Consider the following 21,922-nt stretch of genomic DNA (forward strand, 5'->3'; position numbering starts at 1 on the left):
CAGATGACACGTTAACGTCAGATTAATATTTTATACTACACGTACAAAGAGATTTCTATATGGTTTAACAGTGAAAGATGAAGTACTGCAGACATGAGTTTATACCAATTTCACTAATTCAAAAATTCATTTGTTCTGTCTTTCTTATTTGTTGTTTGCATCTAATGTAATGTAATGATGGAATTAAAACCTGTTTTGACCCTCTATTCGTAGGGAGAGCTTTGTGGGGGGGGGGAAAAAGAAAAGAAAAAAAAAAGGTGAAAAAAAACCTGAGTAGTGAAAGAGAAAAGACAAAAAAGAAAAGAGGGGGAGAAAGGAACAGAGTTATACTCCACAAAGTATTACATAAAACTTTTGCAGGGGTCATTCTCAGATTCAATTTCAAGATCTGTAGTTTGGTCTTGAAGACAGATCTGAAAATAAATGCCATTGGGAAGGACTGTGTTTCAAATTGAACCAATTTATAACAAGTGCTGAAGCTTGCAGCAGAGTTCAACACCCTTTTATCTCCAGTTATTAGGAAAGAAGATGAAAATAACCAAAACTTATATTGAGAAGAGGCCAGGACATCTGCTGTGGCAGGTACACCACTGAGAAATTGGAAGACCATGAAAAAGTGCTGGAGCAAAAGAATCCCTTTTGCTCAACAAGACTTGGGGAATTAATTCTTATTGGAACTCGGTGACATAAAAAGACATTAAAAGATGAGCCAGGATAAAGACGAATGGAAATCCTTGTTTATTCCATAAGTAATATTTAATGTCATGGGAAGTACTTGGAGATGGAAGATTTTGTTGTCACCTGTTCCTGTTTTACAAGGAAATCAGGAACATACTATAACAAAAGAAAAAGTGTTTTCTCATTTATTAAGAACTTCTGTAGAGAGCTTCATCCCAGTAAGGACCAGAGGGCTTTTTTTCAGTGAAATCCTATTTGCTTCAATCATAGACAATTTATCAGAGATTACTTTGTAATATCTCTGAATAGCTGTAACATTCCAAGGAATGAAAATTAAATCATCTTTTCAGGACTCTATTTATAAGCTCTTGTGCGCTTCTTTCTGTCTTGCTGTCAACTCATCCTGGTTTCAGCTGAATCTCAAAATAAAGGGATTCAGAAGAGATTATGCTTTTGTATATGTGCTCTATGTCCTTTCTGGAAAGAATTTTAGGAAACTGAGTTGGAACAGCTTCTCTCTTGAGAACTGTCCACTATGAAGACAGGTCTTTGGGAAACATCAAACAAGGAGGGTCTGCTAGCCTGAATTGGTTCCACCTTACACTTGAACACATAAAGTAAGTCCCTCCATATTGCACACGCTTTGCAGTGATATCAAAGTGACCCATTCTTAATAATAATGTTTTAGAAATTAACTTTGAATGTTCAGTTCTAATGTTCAGCTGAATATTGCTTTCCAAACTACAGTGGGTAACATAACTGCAACCTGAAATGGTATCAGAGAGCAGATTTCTTACATGACATTAAATAGGAGCGATAAGAACTGCCTCCTGATATTTCAAAATTAGCTTCACATCACATCTAGTGATCAGCTTCCATAACATGTTTCCTGTTGAGCTAAGGTTACATACAGTAGATGGTCTGATACTAAAAAGGCTGATGACACTGTAAGCCAGGAATCTGCAGGATTTGTTTTTCACTATCATTCTGTACTGAAAATTGCTTCCATCTTGGAGAAAAATGGCACATCATCTCACTTTGGTGTTTATGATCATTAATCATATGAAAGTAGTACCCCAGACTGTTAGTATGCTAAAAGTAAAGCTTTTTATATAGCTTTGTCATAAAAAACAGACTCTATTCTAAAATGCTTACAATAAGCATTTATTAACACATTTGCAGATAAGCATTAGGAGTATATGAATGCATAATAAACATGATTAAGGTCACATGGAGGGTCTATTGGAAACACTATTTGCTCATAAATCTCCCTACTTCTCACACATAATCTTAGCTTCAAAAATAAGTTTTCTCAGTATGCGTCCAAGAACAATATTATAAACTATGCTACCATATCTTAATTTCACTTGAAAGTGTCTTTGTTTTGAGAATTCACGTCATATGTTATTTCCAAATGTGTGTTATCTGGCGCTAACAGTTGCTCAAGTTGTCTTGAATTTTTCATGGCTTTATACATTCTATGGAATTTTTAAAATTGAAGCTATATTCACTTGCTGTGGATTCACACTCCAACGGCCCCAGCTGCATGTGTGGATACTTCACTGCATGGGGGTAACACCCTGTTTGTGAATGCTGATTCATGCAATCATAAAACGATGACTCGCTTTCCCATTGCACTAACTTTTCAGCAATATGAGCTCCCAAAGCTATTTCTGCCATTGTGGCAGCCTGGAGCGTTTAGCATCCCTGCAAGGAGCATGAGGGAAAAGGACACCATGCAGAGGAATGTGCTGTCACGTCAACAGAATTGCCGAGCATAGAGTGACCATACTTGTTCTATTTTACAATCCCTTTTCCCCCTCAGTCTGTTACAGCTCTAAGGATATGAGTATATTACTGCAAAGGCTTCAGGCAACAACTGCTATCTCAAGTAAAGGTCAATCAATATAGCTGATGTGTTGATGGTTAATTATAGGAAGTTGCTGTTTTCTTCTGGCACGGGTTAACCTTGTTTAAAATATTCCTTCAGTTAGATTTCTTGTTTTTAGGTACACCATGTGCAGTGGTTCTCCTACAACCCTGACAGCTGGGTAGTGACAGCTGGAACAGTGCTTTATTTTGTCATCGAGATTCACTCCTACATTTATGTTACTGTCTTCCACACCAGTGCATCTGATCTCTCCTGACAAAGGGGCATGAGATGGTTGTATTCATCTAATGAATACCCTGTTACAGTGTTTTTCAGTGAACTCAGTCCGGGCTTTTTCCTTCTATTCATCACACTGTAAGAATAGGACCATTTGCTTCTGTTCATCTTGTATACTGTTTCTTGCCAGAGAATAAACTTTATATAATGCATAGTCTAAAAGGATTTCAGTAAAAGCTTGATTGTAACAGTGCTAACTTGAAAATATCCACTTTTTAAGAAAAGATTTTTTATGCTATGCTGGAGCTGAAGACAGATCTTCCCTTTATTTTTCTTGCTCTCATGCTTTGTCAAGTTTCAGTCCTGAGGGAAAACAGCTGCACTTATAAGAGCTATTAAGGAACCACTAAATTCACTAGGACACCAATTCCTATTGTAGTAGGTCAGCATGTCTCTAGCTATACTCTGATTTGCAGTAATAGATCTAATCTTCTAAATCAATACTTGATTGCAGTTGAGAAGCCTGCAACATTACACCAGGTAAAGTCCAATCTTGCCTTTTCCTGTGCTTACCTTGGGTCTAATACAATCTTTGCAGAAAGGGCCCCAAGGCAGGTCTTGCACTTACTATTAAGCTTGTGTGTTCAATGAAATGGAGCAAATGTACTTAAGATATTGAAAGTAAAATATATTCAGCACTGCAGAACAACTTTATAACATTTTACCAAGCAGAATTTGTAAACTCCTTACATTTCTTCAACAGTGATATGAAAGCCTTGTGATACATTCCTTATATGTACAGATATGTATATGTATATGAGGAGTATAAAACTCACTCAGTAGAACCATAGAATCATTAAGGTTGGAAAGGATCTCTAGGATCATCCAGTCCAACCTCAACCCATCCCACCATGCCCACTGCCCATGTCCCTCAGTGCCACATTCTCATTTTCTTTGAGCATCTCCAGGGACAGCAATCCCCCTACCTCCCTGGGCAACTGTGCCACTGCATCACCACCCCTTTGAAGAAGCAGTTTTACCTGATGTCCAACCTGAATCTCCGCTGGCACATCCTGAGGCCACAACCTCTCCTCCTATCACTAACTGGGAAAAAGCAGCTCCCCCAAGTTTCTTACAACCTTCTCTCAGGTAGGTGTAAAGTGATAAGATGTATATGTGTATATGAGGTCTCCAGGGAGATATTAGGAGGAAGGTTTTCACACGGAGGGTGGTGACACAGTGGAACAGGTTGCCCAAGGAGGTTGTGGATGCCCCATTCCTGGAGGCATTCAAGGCCAGGCTGGATGTGGCTCTGAGCAGCCTTGTCTGCTGGTTGGCGACCCTGCACATAGCAGGGGGTTGGAACTAGAAGAGCACTGCGATCCTTTTCAACCCAAGCCATTCTAGGATTCTATTATATGTGAGAGCTATAAAACTCAACAGAATCACAGAATTGTAGAGGTTGGAAGTGACCTCTGGACATCATCTCGTCCACCCCCCTGCTAAAGCACAGTCCTTACAGCAGATACATAAGAAAGCATTCAGATGAGTCCCAAATGTCTCCACAGGAGGCTCCACCACCTCTCTGGGCAGCCAGTTCCAAAATTCTGTCACACTCAAAGTTGTTCCTTATGTCTGTACAGATCTCTCTATGCTCAGCTGTCCCGTGCACATTCGTAGGCAGGAGCCACAGTTAGATGTCATCCAGCTCAAACTGAAGGCCAACTACCTTCAAGTGGCTCAGTGTGATGTAACGTACAGAAGCACGAAGTGGAATAAACTCAGCTGCCAGGGGTCAGGTGTCAGTGCCTCAGAGGTTAAGCATCTCATTTCAGTCATAGCTTTGAAAAATATCATTTGTTACACATAAGGGACTGCACAACACGTGAAGAAAACACCGGGTGACATTTGCTTTTAGAATTATCATCGAAAGCACTTCACTCACGCTGGATTTCCTATTAATTAACGCGAATTAGGAACGAGGCGAGGTAAGCTGAACTCCACCCGCACTCCTTCCAACATGGCGCCCCAACACCGCCCTCCCTGTGGGCGGGGCGCAGTCCTCCTTCCCGCCCGGCCCGGCCCGGTTGTGGGTGCCCGGGCCGCCTCTGGCCGCGCATGCGCAGTGGAGCGCGGGACAGCGAGGAGTTGGTGCGGAGCGGAGGCCGCGGGCGGTGCTGCGCTGCGGGGCTGGGTGAGTTGGTGCGGTGAGCCGGGAGAAGAGCGGGTCCTATCGAGCCGGCGACCCCTCTGCTCCGAGCAGTGCTTGAACTTAGCCGCCCCGCCTCAGCGCGGGGTGACCTCATCGGCTCTAAATATAGCCCTGCGCGGGCTGCCCTTGGGACGGGTCGGGGTTCGGGGCAGCGGAGGGGAAGGCGCTGCTGGAGGCTTTCCGCGTTTCTTTTCGATATACGCGGACTCACGTTGCTGGCTGGCTGGAGATCTTGGAGCCGCGTTTACCTGAGCCTATCGGCTTCGTGCTCTCCCTCCGTGCCCGTCTTTCTCCCGTAAGTTGTTCCCCGTCGCTGAGCGTTGCGCTCAGCCGCGTCCGTCATTTCTGGGCGCTGCGCTGGCAGAGCGCGCTCAGCTTGCGGCTGGAGAAGTTCTGCTTCTGCCGAAGTTAGCCGGCGAGCTTTCCTCTGGGAGCCGCTGGGAGGCTGGCAGCCCCGCGTTCCCCTTTATTTTGTTTAATTTCCGCAGCTGGAAGCTCAGCTCTGCGATATGTTTGTCACAAAAGCCGTAACGAAACTCCCAGCGCTGTGGGTGACGTCTGTCAGAAGTTGGCAGGAGGGAGCTGCTTCCTCTGCAGCACCGCGGGCTCATCTGGTCGCTGTGCCCAAATGGCTCCTTGCTCGTGACCACCGACAGCTGCATTGTGCTTTCCGTGATACATTAGCACGTATATTTCTTCTCATTACAACCTAACACCTTCTAAAGGCTGTGGAGCTTCAGTGGGAGCAGCGACTTTCACAGCTGAGCGGTTCTGAATGCTGCTGGTACGGGCTGGAGGCCTCAGAAATCATCTGAGCTCCCTCATTGTGCCGTGTGTCAGCAGCTCTGCTGACAGCTCGCAGAGAAATCAACAGAAGCAGGCACTTAGAGGTGGCTCGGGGGCAAAAGATACACGCAAACACAGATTTAATCCAAGAAAATTACTTAGTTGCGTTAAAAGTTAATTTGAGAGAAGCTGATGAACGTAAATATATTAAGCATTCTTCTTATGTTGGTTGCAGAAAGTTCCTGTTTTGCAGAGCAGGCGCAAAGTTCCAAGTGCAGCAATCAGATACACTCACGAGGTTGCAATGTACCAGCACAGCCTTGGCCAACTATAATTTTCTGTCTGTGAGGGGAAAAAAAAAAAAGGCTATACCACATCTTATATGTCATGTCAGAGGTATTCTAAGTGTAGTTTTCTGACCTATGACATAGTAGAAGCAAATATTCTGAAGGCTGCCTGAACTTCCTCATAGTAACACAGAGTGAATCTTTGTGCTTGTTAGGAGTGTTTTCTGAAGGCTTACCTACATTTCAAGAGAAAGTGTGTTGCAGAGTTTTGAGATGAAGGAACATCAATATCAGCATCCCAGAAGAACATGAATTAGTACTGAACTGAAAGCTTACGTGTTTGTTTTTTTTTTTTAATCATTTCAGAGAATGTTGTTTCCCCTAACATCTCTATCTTCTGTTAAGTTAGATGGTTGGAGCATTTTAAATTTATTTCAGTCTTGCTGTACGTGATCTTTTTTTTTTTTTTTTTCCCTGGGAGCTCATGGGCTGTTGCTGCTTAGCTTGATGTTGATATCTGTGCACAATATGATGACTTAGTCCTAATCCTGCCAGGAGCAGAGCGTGATCTGTGTAACCTGTGTCCAGAAATATTTAAACAGTTGCTGTTTAAAATTTATGTCCTTCTGGAAGCATGTTTAATTTTAGGGTGGTTTTGGGGGTCTCCAGCTTTTTGTGACTCTCTGTAACTTCTCCTCAGAGAGCTCAGAAGATTGGTATGGCGTTCTCTGACTTGGCAAACTAATCCTGTAGTATATTTAGTACATCCGAATCCAGGATTTTCTTTCCATCTGGGTGATAGACTAGAAACGATAATATACATTATGCAGTTCTTTGAGTGCTGCACTAATAAGTTAAGGTATGGTAGGAAAAGGAGCCTGACAAATCTTGCACCTTTGGGCAATGTGCTCTATTGAAGTGAAGGTCATCCGAGTGCCTGCAGTGGCAGTGCAGTTTTCCTGTGACTGCCTCATAGCATTGCTGAGAATCAGGGGATTTTAAGTCATGCTGATGAGAGAAGGAATGTGATCTCCTTTTCCTCAGCAGGCGTGGCTGTGGATGTGTATTTGCAATTCACATGATTACTGTGAAACTTATTTCTCTATGTGAGAGTAATTTTCGTTTAAAAGGTCTGAAAGCGATGTTTGGTTCACATGTCATCAAATTAAAAAGTGGGGGAAACAAAGAAGCATCTGGAGACTGGGGGGGATATAGGGGGCAGCAGAAAGGTTCAGTTTTCTGGTTAAACTCGCTTCCTACACAGGAAAAACTTAAAGAGCATTTCAGCTTCAGAAGTAGGCAGGAGTGCCGTTGTCTGTGTGGGTTTTGTTTTGTTAACTGTCATCTTTTCCTGATTAGGAGAAGCATCAGGATGAAAACATGGACAATATCAAAACTGTGAAGGAAGAATGGTAGGTTCTCGTCTCCCTTAGCTGTTTTCTTTTTTCTTCCTATTAGTGTTTCTTTGTCCTAACAGGACTTTTTAAACTTTCTTTTAAATTTCAGAATTCAGTCTTTTCTGCTGTACCCTCTGTTCTACATATACTGAAGTTTCAAAAAAAAAAAGAAAAGAAAAAAAAAAAACACAGATTTTTGCTTGAAGATTTCTCACATACCCAGAGTGTTTCCTAGATGCGAGAAGTAGCATAAATATTTTACTTAAAATAGAAAGACAAGGTTGCAGTTTGCTAACTCACTGTGTACTTTGACATTTAGTATGGAGGTGTTGGTTTTCCAGATATGCTTGTGAGATAAAACGTAGTTGTTGCCTCAAATAATGTTCCAAGTTTGTTTCGTTCTCTTAGAAAATGAAAGTGGGTACAGTATGGTGCAGCATGCTTCTGAAGTCTTTCTTAATGTCACTGAGTTTTTCTTCACTTAAATACATTTAATCCTTAGGGATTCCTACTGTTGCATAGATGCTCTGCAAACAGTAATTCCTTCTAATGCAAATGTAGCTCATTACTGTTCAAGTAAGCATTGCTCTCCTTGAACCTATTGCAGAGTTTTACATAAAACTGGATTTTTTTAAGAGCTACATTTTTTCCCCCTGAATTACTTAAAATAGACTTCTGAATCTCCAGTTGAAATAACTCCTGCAATGTTTACCAAAACCCACATAATCCTCTTAGTATGCAAAGAATCTAAACTGCAAGATAATCGTTCATTCACGTTGCATATATCTGCATTTTGATTGGTCAGAATCTTACAGAGAAATAGCTGTTACGTATACAATGTTCTATAAAAAGAAGTGGCTGATGCATCTCTTTTTATTATTCTGGCCGTCTCCAAGGTATTAAAATCCTCTGTTGTTTCTCTTCATTGTGTTCAAGTTAAATGAACGCTTGTTCTTCAGTTTCTCCATGTATTTCCAAGGACAGGAACAGTGGATCTGTGGTGATGATGGGAACAGACAATAAATAGTATGGCAGTTTTTCCTGTATGTGGCTTTTAAAACCGAAGTCACTGTAGCCTGTATCATGGCAGTGCTTTAAAGATCTTTCGTTGGTGTGCAGTGGTCTGAGTTAGAGATGTGGATGCATTCCTTGCTCTGATACCATGTTTAGAATTTTTTCATATATGAGTTCGCCTTTTCTATTGTCACTTCTTCATTTGTGCTTCTGAAGTGCAAGTAATAGCAGCTACAGGTTCCTGAACCTGAAAAAGGCACAAGACAAAGCTGACCTGATGTTTTCTAACAATCGAGTAAGCTGATGCAGGGGAGCACGTCTTTTAGTACTGAACTTCTAGGATAACTGCTTGTTGTCTTCTGTGCTGTCTGGACAATCTTTGTTATTTATGCATTTGTTCTGCAGGATGTGTAAGTCAAGAACTGATGACCAGATTTTGAATGGTACAGAACAAAACCATGACTATTTTGTCAATGACCTTTTTGAAGAAGCTCAGAAGATCGGTGCCATATGCGTGTCTCCAACTACAGTCAAGAACCAGGTAGGTGTTGATGGAAAAAAATAACATAATAGTACTCCAGGAATACACCAGAAAACAACTGTAAGAAGTTCAGCAGTCTTATCCAATACGCCTGTAGGTAAATGCGTGCGGAAGTCAGACAGCAGTAGGAACAGTCTGGCTGAACCAAACCTATAATTCTGCTTCTGACAGCCAAAAACCACTATAGAACTCTTGTTCTGGGACTTAGCTCATGCACTTCTCATTAATTGCTAGAGAGAGTGAGCTTCTGATTAGTGCAAGGAATGACAACTGCCATTTCAGGGGAAGTTTTTTAAGAGTTGTAGCCTTTCTATGAAGAAATAATCCAGATTTTTTCACTTACTCTCTTTTATATAGTTGTGGTGGTAGTGGGATGCTCAGCATGGCTTTATGTGTAAGTGGTTCTGTCCTTTTTATGTATTTCTGTTGCTCCCGAAGATTGCTGGATGAGAAGCTGGATGTGAGCCAGCAGTGTGTGCTTGCAGCCCACAGGGCCAGCTGTGTTCTGGGCTGATTAAAAAAGGGATGGCCAGCAGGGAGAGGGAAGTGATTGTCCCTCTTTATTCAGCTCTTGTGAGGCCCCGTCTGCAGTATTGCGTCCAGGCCTGGGGCCCTCAGTACAAGAAGGACGTGGAGCTGTTAGAGCGGGTCCAGAGGAGGGCACTAAGATGATCAGAGGGCTGGAGCACCTCTCCTATGAAGAAAAGTTGAGGGAACTGGGTTTGTTTAGCTTGGAGAAGAGAAGGCTCTGGGGAGACCTCATCGTGGCCTTCCAGTACTTGAAGGGAGCGTATAAACGAGGAGGGGAACGGCGTGTTACGAGAGTGGATAGTGATAGGACAAGGGGGAATGGTTTTAAACTGAGACGGGGGGTTTAGGTTAGGTTAGGAGGAAGTTTTTCCGCCAGAGGGTGGTGAGGCACTGGAACAGGTTGCCCAAGGAGGCTGTGGATGCCCCATCCCTGGAGGCATTCAAGGCCAGGCTGGTTGTGGCTCTGGGCGGCCTGGTCTGCTGGTTGGAGACCCTGCACATAGCAGGGGGTTGAAAATCAATGATCTTTGAGATCTTTTTCAGCCTGAGCAATTCTATGATTCTGTGATTGGGAGGGTCTGAAGAAAAAGCCACATTCAACAAAAATGCTAGGGAGAGATCTGGGGAGAGCACCCCTAGAAATTATATTTATAGATCCCTGCCTGGGCTAGGGGAGAAAAGGAGTGTGGGGAGCAATACTTGAACCCTGACTTCTGAAAGTGTTCCTTGCAGTACTAGTTTCTTCCAGGTTTGTTTTTTTTTAGTGCTTAGTAGGAGGAGAGTTTTTGACCAAAGAAAGAATAATGATTAGAGTGAGGTTTACTACTAACTCTGATGCTTAGATGCTTAGAAATCTCACTTCCCCCTTGCAGTCAGTCTACCTGTCAAGACAGGGTCAAAACACACTACAGTGAGTCTTCTCATAGTGTTTTTAGTCCATGCACTGAGTGGTTTAAAATTGTAGGTTTTGTGATAAGTATTGGTTATATGAAGCTAGTTTTAAATCAGTGTTAAATTGAAAATTGTTCTTGCTCTGCAGGTTGATGTGATCATTAAACTTTGGAAAAATGGGTTTACAGTAAATGATGGTGAACTTAGAAGCTACACTGATGTTGGAAACCAGCAGTTCTTGGACTCCATTAAAAAAGGGTGAGGGAGTTTTTTGTTCCTCATCTGCCTGAGTTAACATGCTTTGGATTGCAGTTTGCTCATACTCCAAATTTTTGGCATTGCTTCACTCCCTGTGTTCACTCCAGGAGCACAGTCTGCTGACTCTGTCATTTCCTGCCATGCCGATGACTTGTCACATCCACAAGTTTCACATACTGTAACTGAAAGCAGTCGTACAGTTGCTGATGGAGTAGATAAAAGTGAGCGTTGGTAGGAGGCACAGCAGACACCGAATGAAATAAAAAGGAAGTCATCATGCCCAGTAATAGCCGGTGCTCAAATGGGACTTCTGCTGACAGTCTCAGTGTGCAAGTGGTTAAGCATGTCTGGTTTGCTGGTCTTTGTTTTCCTTTTATTGATGAAAAGCCTTTGGTGGGCGCAGTTGCTGCATTTTAATACCAGGAAGCTTCAGTCAGCCTTCAATTGCAGTCATCTTTCCTTGCACAAACTTACTATTTCACTCACTTGGGTGTGTATGTAGTGATCTTTTATCCAAGTACTGAAATTGAGCATGCTGGAATGATTTCTGCTAGTGTTTGATGCAGTCTTACTTTAAAATAGCAGATTGAACATAGAAACCAGTGTAAGTTGAGCCTTTCACTTGTAGTCTGTTTCCTCATCCCATACAAATAAAAGGGAGAAAATAATTTTGCGCAATATTATTTTGTAACTCATTTTCATGTATGTGAATTAATTACACCATACTATTTTTCATCTCTTCTGTGCTTTACAAGCCCATCAAAAACTACTAATTTTACATTTCACCTTATGCGTGTCACCTGCATTGGTTCTAATAGCAGTTGACTGCATTGTTGAGAGCCCTCTACTCTCTTTGTGTAAGTCAAAAGTTTACCACCTCCTTTTCTCTGTTTTCTCATGGAAATGCTAAGTAACTACCAGATGGTTCCTGCATAATTGCTGATGGTAGGCTAGCACTCAGCACCACCCAGACAAAGGCCCCGTGTTGTGCTTAAGGCAAATAAAGCATCGCTGACTGATGTTGCTGCACTAAAGACTGTAGCTATTAGTGATCTAATTTCTTAAAGCTGAGTTTCCTGTTTATCAGTAATTAAACACATTGTTTCTAAACTCAGTCTTTCTCGTTAAAAGTTGATCATTGTTTTTTGGGTTTTTTTTGTGTGCGTGTTTTATTCCCAGAAGTTACAAAAAAATTGAACCTACCATGTATCGCTGCAGTAATATTAAACCCTCTGCATGTTGTACTTTGGTATGCTAACTACTAGGTAAATTTCAGTATCATTCAGTGAATTACATTGTCTTGTTTTATTGTTCAAGTTGTACTTAATTTGCAGCTCAAGAACTTGGAGTTATTTGCATATCATGCAGTTAGTATGATTATTAATAAATTATGTACTTAAAAGCACGATCTTTACAGGAGTAAACGTAGAGCTGGTATTAATCATTAATGTGTTTTGGATACTGAAGCAGTATAGTAATTCTTTTTCTCATGTATTTTTTTTCTTAAGGGAGCTGCCTTTTGAGCTACAGAAAGTATTTGAGAAGGAAGAGGTAGATGTGAAGGTGGAAGACAGAAAAGAGGAGTTGTATCTGTCATCAAAAAAGCCAATATTTCATCCCTTTTCTGGTCATGGTTACAGATTAGGAAGGTGAGTAACTTGATGTAATCTGTGATTGACTAGCTGAAGGAAAGTATACGTATGGTAAGGGATCATATAATTCAGATTGGAGGCTATCTCTGGAGTTCTCTAATCCAGGCTTCCATGTGAAACAGGCTCACGTGTGGGGACAGATGAAATTCCCCAGGGCTTTATCCAACTGGGCCTTGAAACTGTGCAAGGATGGAGGCTGTGAAACCTGGTTCAGAGACCTGACCTCATGAGGGAGAAAATTTTTCCTTATACCCAATCTGAATTTACCATATTTCAACTTATATCCTCCATGTAGAGCCTGATAACCTCCTGTAGGTACTGGCAGGTTGCTGCCAAATACAGTTTCTCCCACAGGCTGAACAAGCCCACCTTCTCCATCCTCTCCTCCCAAGGCAGGTGCTCCAGCCCAAGCACATCTTTGTGGCTCTCCATGAAACCCCTCCAGTTTATCAATATTTTTCTTTTATTGGTCTTTTATCGGGGGCCAAATCTGAGTTCAGTATTTAGGTGTGTCTAATGAATGTTGTGTAGGGGATCGTCAGCTCCTACAAGGCTGGGGTCCTGCTAACACAGCCAGGAGTTTAATGACTTTTTTTCTCAAAATTTCCATGTGAACAGTACTTTTTCAAAGAACTGTTCCCAGTTTCTTCTATTCTGTGATTTAATAAAAAAGCTTTGCTGTTAAAAGTTAACGTACAGTACTTTCTATGAAAAAAGGGAAATTTAAGTGTTGGAGCTGAAAAAGACTATTTTGTATTCTGCTGAAGTTCTTCAGCATTTAACTATGTGTTCATTGCAGTTTGACTTCCCACTCATTCTTTCCTTTATTCTGTGTGGGCGGATAGAGTCAACCAGCACAAAAACTGGACTTGGTTTATGACCACACAGCATTTTGGAAATCCCTTGGGGCAAGCCAGGTATAAATCTCTGCAACTTTAGCTTACTTCTGCTGAGTCATCTTTCACATATTTCTGTCATGTAAGATTTACATGCATGAAAAAGAAGATTTCAGCCTTGGGAATGAGCCACAGTGACCAGAAACCTACAGGAAACCTTCAGTGGTGAATCTGCTTAGTGACCTGTAGGCTGTGCCGAAGCCTGAAGTGAACAGCTTGTTCTGATGCAGTGGAAAGGGTTTGCTGTTCAGGCTCAAGCTGAGGAAAAGCATCAGCTGGGTGAGGAAGAGCTGAGGCTGGGGGAGAAGGTGGGTAACAGAGTAGAAGGCTGATGGGGCAAAGAGTGAGTGGTTTCAGGATGCATTAGAGAAAGCAAGCATCTTTGATCGGTTTCATCTGTTTCAGTAGCACAGGCTGTTCATTCAGTTGCTGTATGCTTGGGTTGATAGGGTCGATAGGGAAGAACTTCCCTTGAGAGATGGATGAGAAATGCCTCAGGTCTCGCTTCTGGTAGCACTGAAATCCTGAGCAAAGGTCAAGAACTGAATCGTATTTCATTTACCAGTAGGCATGTAGATAGCGGAAGCAGAAAGATCTTCAGCATGCTGGGTTTCTGCTGCTAAGCAGGGCTAAGTGGCAGGTTGTTCAGTTGCTTGTCGTGCTCTGTCATGCCTACAGCAAGTAATGATCTGGCTTCCCAGTAGGCGCGTTAGGTTCTGGAAGCATGCTATTCTGTGACTTTCGCTTGAGTGGTTTTGCACACTGAGACATCCCACAACTTGCTCAGCAATTTTGTTCTGTACGAACAGGATAGAATGCGCCCTCCTGCTGTTGCTAGTCTATTCAGTGCTATGGTATCAGAATGTTTTCTTTCAAGGCTACTAAATATTTTTTGCTGGTGGTGGAAACACGAGCCGTGAGTGTTTTGTAAACTGGTCCTCGCTTCCTGATGTTAATAAATGTCCGTGGCATCCAAATGCTACTCTTGGAACAGAAGAGCTTTTTGGGGAAATAATAATACTGTCTGAGATGGATATGCTGTGGTTTAACCCAGCAGTCAGCTTGGAACCACATGGTCTTTTGTTCACCACCCCTCCCTCTCAGCGAGTTGGGAAAAGAATCGGGAAGAAAAAAAAGTTTTTATCTCAACCTGTAATTTCTTCTATTTGCTAATACAGAAAAGGAAGAAAGAAATGGTATCAGTGGTAATCACAAATGTGTACATTTACAGAACAAGTGATGCACAATGCAGTTGCTCACCACCCACCAGCTTATGTGCAGCCAGTCCCTGAGAAGCAGTAGCCCTCCCTCCCCCCAGCCAACTTCTTACAGTTTTATTGTTTTTTAAATAATGCCATCTGATATAAAAGATCTCTTTGGCCCTTTGATCTCTTGGATCAGCTGTCCTGGTTCTGTCCCTTACCAGCTCCCTGTGTCCCCTCATTCACCTCCCTTTGGCAGGACAGTAGGAGAAGCTGAAATGTCCTTGGCCCTGCATAACCACTGATGAGCAACAAATGAAACATTGGTGTGTTATCTACATTGTTTTTCTCCTAAAGCCAAAACATAGCATCATAGCAGATGCTATGAAGAAAATTAACTCTGTCTCAGCTGAAACAAGGACAACATAAGGTTGAAGTTGTAGAACTCCCTTTACACAGTTGCGTTCATGTGCTTAATTAAAAGAGAGAGACAAGTGACTGAATGGTTTACTTAGCTTATGACCTGCTTATCAGTTAAACTTCATCATAATATCTGTAGATTTTTCTGCTGATGCTCACGGGGTGAATGAATTACATGAGAGGCTGCATTCTGGAGTCTCAGTAGAAGCTGGTCTGTTGACCACCTCATTAAAACTTGTTTGGAAGAAAAACAGAGGAACTAGAACTGTTTTCATTTGTTCTTTATTTTTAATGCAACCCAAATGAGTTTGATCCTCTTCATTTATGTTGGACAGGAGAAACAAAGACAGGCTTTTCCAATATATCTTAGGTACCTGCATAACTAATGGATATATTCACGTTTATTTACCCTTACTCAGGTTCATTTAATAGCTTGACTCTTAACAAGATTTGCAGCTGAAAATCTCTGTTAAGTTTAACAAGGTATTTTAAAGACAGCCTTAGGAAGGACCTTAGCTGTACTGTTAACTGAAATCACTTGTAGCAAAATGGATTTGCTGTATAACATTCTTAGGGTAAAACGGTGTGCATCAAGATTCTTCCCATTAGTCTGGGTAAGCACAATACTTAAAGAGAAAAAGCCCAGTACTTGAAAAATTGTCTGGAGACTTCTGTATCTCTTCAATCTTTGTAAGATTATCAAGGGAAGATGTAAAAGGAATGAGCTGTTAAAAGAAATGATGGTGGTTTGATGTCAGACTAATAGGAGACTTACGTTTTTGGTTTGTGGCTTCGGTCAGAGATCCCACCACTAGATGGCTTTATCTGTCAGTTCTACAGGAGCAAATTTAAGTGTAGAAATGCTTTGGAAATTGATGAGTAGAGTTCTTCTAACTTTCTCCTGCAGCTTAGTTTAATGTGTTGCCTTCAGTTCTGCGTAGGCTTGCTATTAAAGAATCATCTCCAATGCTACTACAGAGTCCTGAGATGTGGAAAGAGGAAAGAGGTGGTTTGAGAACAGCATCAAAGTTTGTGTATATGTGAGATAGATGGTTGTGTGAACAACAGCTGCAGCTGATGGGACTAAAATGTGTCTGGTTTAGCTTGGGCAGAGCTGCACAGTTAATTAGCTCTCCAGCATCCACGGTACTGGAGACAGCTGGCTCACGTGTGGCTGCTTACACGTCAGTAAGCTCTGAGCTAGACTGCACTATCAAGCAGCCAGAGAAAGCTGATCACTACTGGACTTAAGTATGATTTACACTTTATTTTTGTTTTTACTTCCATTTGCCAAGATTGTTTAACTTTATCTTGCTGGTGCTTAAGGGTTTTTTTTCCAAATCTGGACTGCAGCTGGGGTTTATTGTGTTTTGAGATCGAGCGTGGCGAGAAGCTGAGTGTAAGATAAGTACATCAATAGGGGCACATGGGTGATAGTAAGTCACCTGTACTTGGACTACAACCAGAATGTTTTACAGGTGCACATCTTGAAATCTATTACTTCCTATTTCTTGCATCCCAGATGGTTTCTGCTTATTGCCTTCATTTGTAGTGAGCATCTCTTATCACTTGAGGATGAGATTGCTTAATTCTTTTTTTATTTTTTTGGTCAAGTTTCAGTGGAAGAAGTCAAAAGTGCCTCTACTGGCTGATAGTCTGGGAGTTAGAACACTTACCTGGACATGAGTGGTAAAGAATTCTTGAAATGCTTCAGATTGAGAAAACTATTAGCTTGAATGTGTCAAATCAGTAGATATCTTTGTTTTTAATGAAAAATGAGCTGTTGCTTTTCTGCTTTATGATTAAACTAACACAATACAAGAACATAAGGATGCTGTTTGTCTGCAAAGCTGATGCAGTGTTGTTAAGAACTGTTGTTCTTTTGTTTAGTGAGTTCTCCCTCAAGAAACAATAGGTTGGGTTGTTGCTTTTTTTTTGTGCAGAGTGAGCTTTGTCTGAAACCAGTGTGAAGCACTCATGTAGTCAGTAACCACTACAGAGCTCAGAAGAAATGGTAACTCCTTAAATCACTGCTATTGTTTTGCAAGCAAACATCTGCTCATATTTACGTGTGCTGAGGATGTGCCCATTGGATCAGGCCTTAGTGATGACTTAAACAGAACATACTGAACAAGTTTGCTTCTGAAAGCAAAAAAACCTAAGCTCTGGATGTTTCAAAACCAGTATTTGTGCCAGTAATTTTTTTTCCAAAGACCATACACTTGAACTGAAGCCTTCTGTCAAGCTATTTTATGGATCTTTCTTTACCCTTATGGTACACTGAGCTGTTGAAAGTGCTTTGCAAATCAAAAGCTAAGTGTATGCATAAGCCTGGGTTTCCACACTAAATCAATTTCTCTAAAGAGTGTCTCTAAACTGAAAGAAATGATGCTGGAGTCTAAATCAAGGCTAACAGCTTTCAGTTAAATTGAATTACTGTAATCACATTGCACTGAAAATTAACATTGAGTATGCAAATTCAAACTTAAGCCTCTTATAGTTTCACCTGTGTGATTAGAATACAAAGAATCTCTCTTGTGTGTGCTTTAATCCTTTGACATGTCAGTTCCCTACTGTCTTGTAAAATGCTTACTGCAGACAAGCAGATTCTTTAGCACATTGAAGACTCCACGTGGAATTACTAGTGTAGTTTTCTGTTTTTTTTTTTGTTTTTGTTGGGTTTTTTATTTTTAATTATATCAAATCCTATAACCTTTTTTTGCTCTTTGACACAGGGCAGAGAGCTCCAGAAGAAGAGATCTGGACAAAGGTTCAAACTTATGGGAAGTCACAACTTGGGTATTCTTTTTTTTTGTCAGTGCTACTCCAAGGATAATCTCTAAAGAAAGAGAGGATCATCAAGGAGCTGCTGATAAAAGACGTCTTCCTGTAGTACCCTTAAATGATTTGGAGCCTGTCACTAACATCCAGATCTGGTTAGCAGATGGGGAGAGGATAATTCAGAAATTCAACGTTTCACACAGGTAATGCTGTTATTTGTGCTTGCACCTGAATTATTTGTGCTACAGCTGTACGTGTAATACGTCCAATATCTGTAACTCATCTACCTCTCCAGTTCACTTAACGTTGCTTTGCTCTTTGGCTCTATCTAGAGTATCTTCTTGAAAGTTTTTTCGAGAAAATTCATCATTTTTTAGCAAACAAGTGAGAGGAGTGCGAGAGAAAGGTGAGCTGATGTTACCAGTCAGCTCGTAACTGAGTGTAAATCAAAATCCATTGGAGGTTTTCAGTTTAGTGGAAGTTAAGGTGTATGAATTGTTCACTGCTGGAAGAAACGGTTAAGTGGATTTATGCGGCTTTTATGATGACAAGTCTCTTACAGAATGACTACATCTGGAGCAAATCACTTATTCAGAAAGGAAAACCTGCTAGTTGTTGAGCAGACAGCAGCACAGATGTTGAGTTTCAGAAAATCCGCTTGTATCTCTTCCAGCATGTAAAAGGAAGAGGAGGATGTGACTTTGAACTGAGCCAGAGAAACATCCAGGGAGGGCCAAAGTTAAGCAGGCGAGCTTATTCACCTGCACGTCTGCCCTGTCAACATGGTTGGAGTAAAATGCATCTAGTGTGCTTAATTCTTAATTATTACAATTTCCAGTTCCCAAAGAGGCTTACAAATGAGGATGAAGTCAGAAGGTGTCAGCACAGCAGATGTATGAAGGAACCTTGAGAAAGTAGGATTAATGGCTTAACATTAAATTTTAGAACGGCTGTCTCTAGGGACCTTTCTCCAATTTGTAATTTGCTGTCACAGTACAACACAGTCATGTTGTCATATGCAAAGGTTACATTGCCTGTGTTTCTCTTTGAATCAGTTTAAAGTGATCATAGGTTTTAACACAAGCCGGGCTGCTGTCAAGATGAACTGTAAATAGAGGCTGCCCAGAGAGATTTTGGAGTCTCCTTCTCTGGAGATACTCAAAACCCCCTCTGGATCCTTTCCTGTGCTACCCACTGTAGGGAACCTGCTTTATTGGAGGGTTGGACTGGTTGATCTGCAGAGGTCTTAGTCCTATCCTGACCATTCTGAGATTATGAACGGTCAGAAGAAGAGCTCAGGTGTTTAACTTGTACTAACTTATTACTCTTAGCAGCCTAAGGTATGATGCAAAATGTTTTTGCAATGTACTGCTGAAAGATCAATTGCTATTTTAATTAGAAGCTCCCAAATAAAGGTTTTATCTTTGTTATTCCAAGCTTAACAGGTTTAAGTATATTAAGGAGTCTTTTTCTTTGTGATAAAGAGTATTATTTACAATTGTACTTCAACAGGGGGAAAAATCCTTGGGATCAGAGAACAAGTACTGTATTTAGTCCTACAATTGTATCCTGTCACCTGGATTTATTCATTAAATTCATTAGTTCTTACTTGTTACTGCAAAAGCCTGTGTCTTGCTTACTCTTGAAAGATTCTTTGCACCTTAGCAGGCATCTTGAATTTAGTACTGCTCCTACTTTGGGAGACAGAGGCTATTGTAAGACCTAATTTAACTAGTTTTCCAGGCAATCTTTGCAAACTTTGCTTTTTCTTTTATGGTTCTGCATGTACCATATACTAAAGGCTTCCTTGTTCTAGCTCTTGGCTATGGAAACATCAAGTAGAGCTCCACCAACTGGTTAAGAAATAGCAGATTTGTGTGACTACTGTCCATGAGCCATGGTGAAGCATTTGAATCCTTTTTTTTCTTGCTCTCAAGTGAAGCAGGCACTTAAGGATACCTATTTCTCCGTTCCTGTGCCGTCAGCTGTTATGTCTCATTCTGTTCCTGAGGTGGTTCTGTGTTGTGTTTGTGTTCTGCGTTAGGGCTAGAGCACTCTGATGCGAGTCTTCTTTTTTTCTCCTCAGAATAAGCCACGTCAGAGACTTCATAACAAAGTATCAAGGATCAGAGGGAGGTGTTCCCTTCATGCTGACTACTTCGCTGCCCTTTCGAGAACTGCAAGATGAGACGCTCACACTACAGGAAGCAAAGTTGCAAAATGCTGTTGTTGTTCAGAGACTTCGGAAAACAACTGAACCTTTTAGACTCTTAGTGATGAAAGCTCCTGACAATGACTGTAAAACTGCTGCTACACCTAATGGACGGCTCAGGAATGAGCAAAAAAATGCTATCAAAAGCACAAGTTCAAATCAGTTTATAGCTGACTGAAAGCTACACACAGGCAGAACTAGACAAAACGTAACCAGCAATATCTGGATGCACTATCATTCTTACCTAGTGTGATCTCAGAGAGCAAGTGTGTGCTGTGCTGTAATCTGCTGTAACAAACATATTTTCAACTAATTTTGGTGATTAGAGCCTGGCTGAATAATGCAGCAGAGGTAACTGTATGACAGGGATTATCCTTATGAATTCCTTGGCTTTGCTAGCATGTTCTTTAATGAGTATACTTAGGTGGAATGGTACTCTGAGACTTAATTACTACTGGTAACACATTTTAGGGAAAAACAATATTTATTTTTGCACTTTGGACTAAAGAGAAACTGAACTGGTTGATTTAATTTATACTTCAATGTAAGTTGCTCCAGTTTCCCTTTTTGTTTTAGTAAAAGGCAATAGATGCTGCAGGGAAGTTCACATTTGAACTCCTCTAAGTATTTTGAAAATCAGTGTAAGTATCATTAGTATTTAACTTCATCACAAGATCTGCAGTGTGAATGTCCAATTAAGTCTTCACATGATGGTAGGTGCATGTGTGAGAAGATTGAAATTAGGTAGCCTGGTGCATACTGGATATGAAGTGCCTCAAAGTAAGCTCTGAAGGAATTGTTATTCCTAATGGTTGAAGTGTTTTCTGTCTCATGTGTTCTGCTACAGATATCTTACAGACAGGGTGACGTTAAACTACCTGGCTCACTAGGATAGAGATCTTTTACCCTTGTCACAGAGAAACTTCATTTTTCTGTAGTTTGCCACGTGGCTGTAGTGGCTTAGAGAGACACAGTTGTTTTTATACTGCATATCTGTCTCTGTCCTGAGCTAGCCATCTGATGAGATGTCAACTGCATGTAGACTAACTTCAAAGATATGTAAAATCCATATTTGAAAACTGAGGTGGCTTCTCCACCCCTTCACCCCCTTTCCATCCAAATTCTTTTTTTTTTTTTTTTTGGTCCTTGTATTTTTGGCATAAGATTTGTACCCAACCATCCCAGGTTTTGCTAAAGGAGAGCACTAAGGACTAAATATATATATTTTGTATGATTGTGTTAAATCACATATGGGTTTGTGTATGGACCTAGAGTCTCTCGATAAAGACTTTCTTGGGGCCTTCAATAAATGCTGACTTGTTTGTGCTACCTACACAAATGGGTGGTTGTCAGAGTTGAACTTCTTTTGCATGGTTAAAGGTAATTTTGGGCTTCTCTGTTCTTCTTCTAAATAGAAAATTATTTAATTGAAATGACTTTAATTCTTTCTAAAAGTCCTGTTACTTCATGCTAAGGATGCACTTATTTCATTTACAGGAACATAAAACTGTTAATTTTGTTCCAGAATCTTTCTCAGAGTCACAGGATGGCTGAGATTGGCAGGGACCTCAGAGAATCTATCTGATCCAACCAGAGGAACTCAAAGCAGAGTGCCCAGCACCACATCCAGGTGGCTCTTAGAGATCTCAGTGCTGGAGCGTTGAAAAGTACATTTGAGGACAGTCAAATCGAAGTCAACTGCACAAATAGCTACTCCATGTATTCAAAAAGCGAGTATCTGAAAGCTATGCAGTACAGTCTTGCACTGTTTTTAGTGCTATAAACTTGCTGTGCTACTGTATCATTCAGGTTTGTGTAGCAAATTATACAACTGAATTTTGTTTGCTCTTCCATTCTCTCGTCCATTACATGAAAAGTCTGCCAGATTTCTAGCTGTAGGAAAAAATATCCAGACAAATCCCTTAATAAAATGGAAGAGACAAGTCACCTACAGGCGTATATTCTACCCTTAGCTTGCAGAGCTTCCTGCACAGTGGCTTTTATTCATCAGTTCTTTTGGATTAGTCTTAATGTAAAACCAAAAATTAGAGAAATAC

General features: G+C 41.0%; 1 protein-coding gene across 4 annotated transcripts; it reads left to right on the plus strand.

Annotated features, from left to right (window-relative positions):
* The first annotated feature begins 4,781 nt into the window (after positions 1-4,781).
* UBXN2A (UBX domain protein 2A) lies at positions 4,782-21,206 on the plus strand. 4 transcript variants are annotated; one of them, XM_010707987.2, is made up of 7 exons: positions 4,782-4,979; positions 7,430-7,482; positions 8,887-9,022; positions 10,593-10,702; positions 12,211-12,351; positions 17,692-17,856; positions 19,740-21,206. In XM_010707987.2, the coding sequence occupies exons 1-7, from the start codon at positions 4,806-4,808 to the stop codon at positions 20,041-20,043; spliced, it is 1,083 nt and encodes a 360-aa protein (XP_010706289.1). In that variant the 5' UTR covers positions 4,782-4,805; the 3' UTR covers positions 20,044-21,206. The 4 variants fall into 4 exon arrangements, with proteins under 4 accessions (XP_010706289.1, XP_031408477.1, XP_010706291.1 ...); XM_010707989.3 differs by lacking the exon at positions 4,782-4,979 and adding an exon at positions 5,129-5,292; XM_010707988.2 differs by lacking the exon at positions 4,782-4,979 and adding an exon at positions 5,758-5,781.
* Positions 21,207-21,922: the final 716 nt, after the last annotated feature.

This window comes from Meleagris gallopavo, chromosome 2 (assembly GCF_000146605.3).
Source record: "Meleagris gallopavo isolate NT-WF06-2002-E0010 breed Aviagen turkey brand Nicholas breeding stock chromosome 2, Turkey_5.1, whole genome shotgun sequence".
Classification (NCBI taxonomy): Eukaryota; Metazoa; Chordata; class Aves; order Galliformes; family Phasianidae; genus Meleagris; species Meleagris gallopavo.

Bases quoted from the DNA above. Each gene is read 5' to 3' on its own strand.
- UBXN2A (XM_010707987.2), top strand. From the start codon at position 4,806: ATGGCGCCCCAACACCGCCCTCCCTGTGGGCGGGGCGCAGTCCTCCTT. The intron at 7,483-8,886 runs GTAGGTTCTCGT...TTTGTTCTGCAG, and splicing joins AAAACTGTGAAGGAAGAATG to GATGTGTAAGTCAAGAACTG. The intron at 10,703-12,210 runs GTGAGGGAGTTT...TTTTTTCTTAAG, and splicing joins TTGGACTCCATTAAAAAAGG to GGAGCTGCCTTTTGAGCTAC.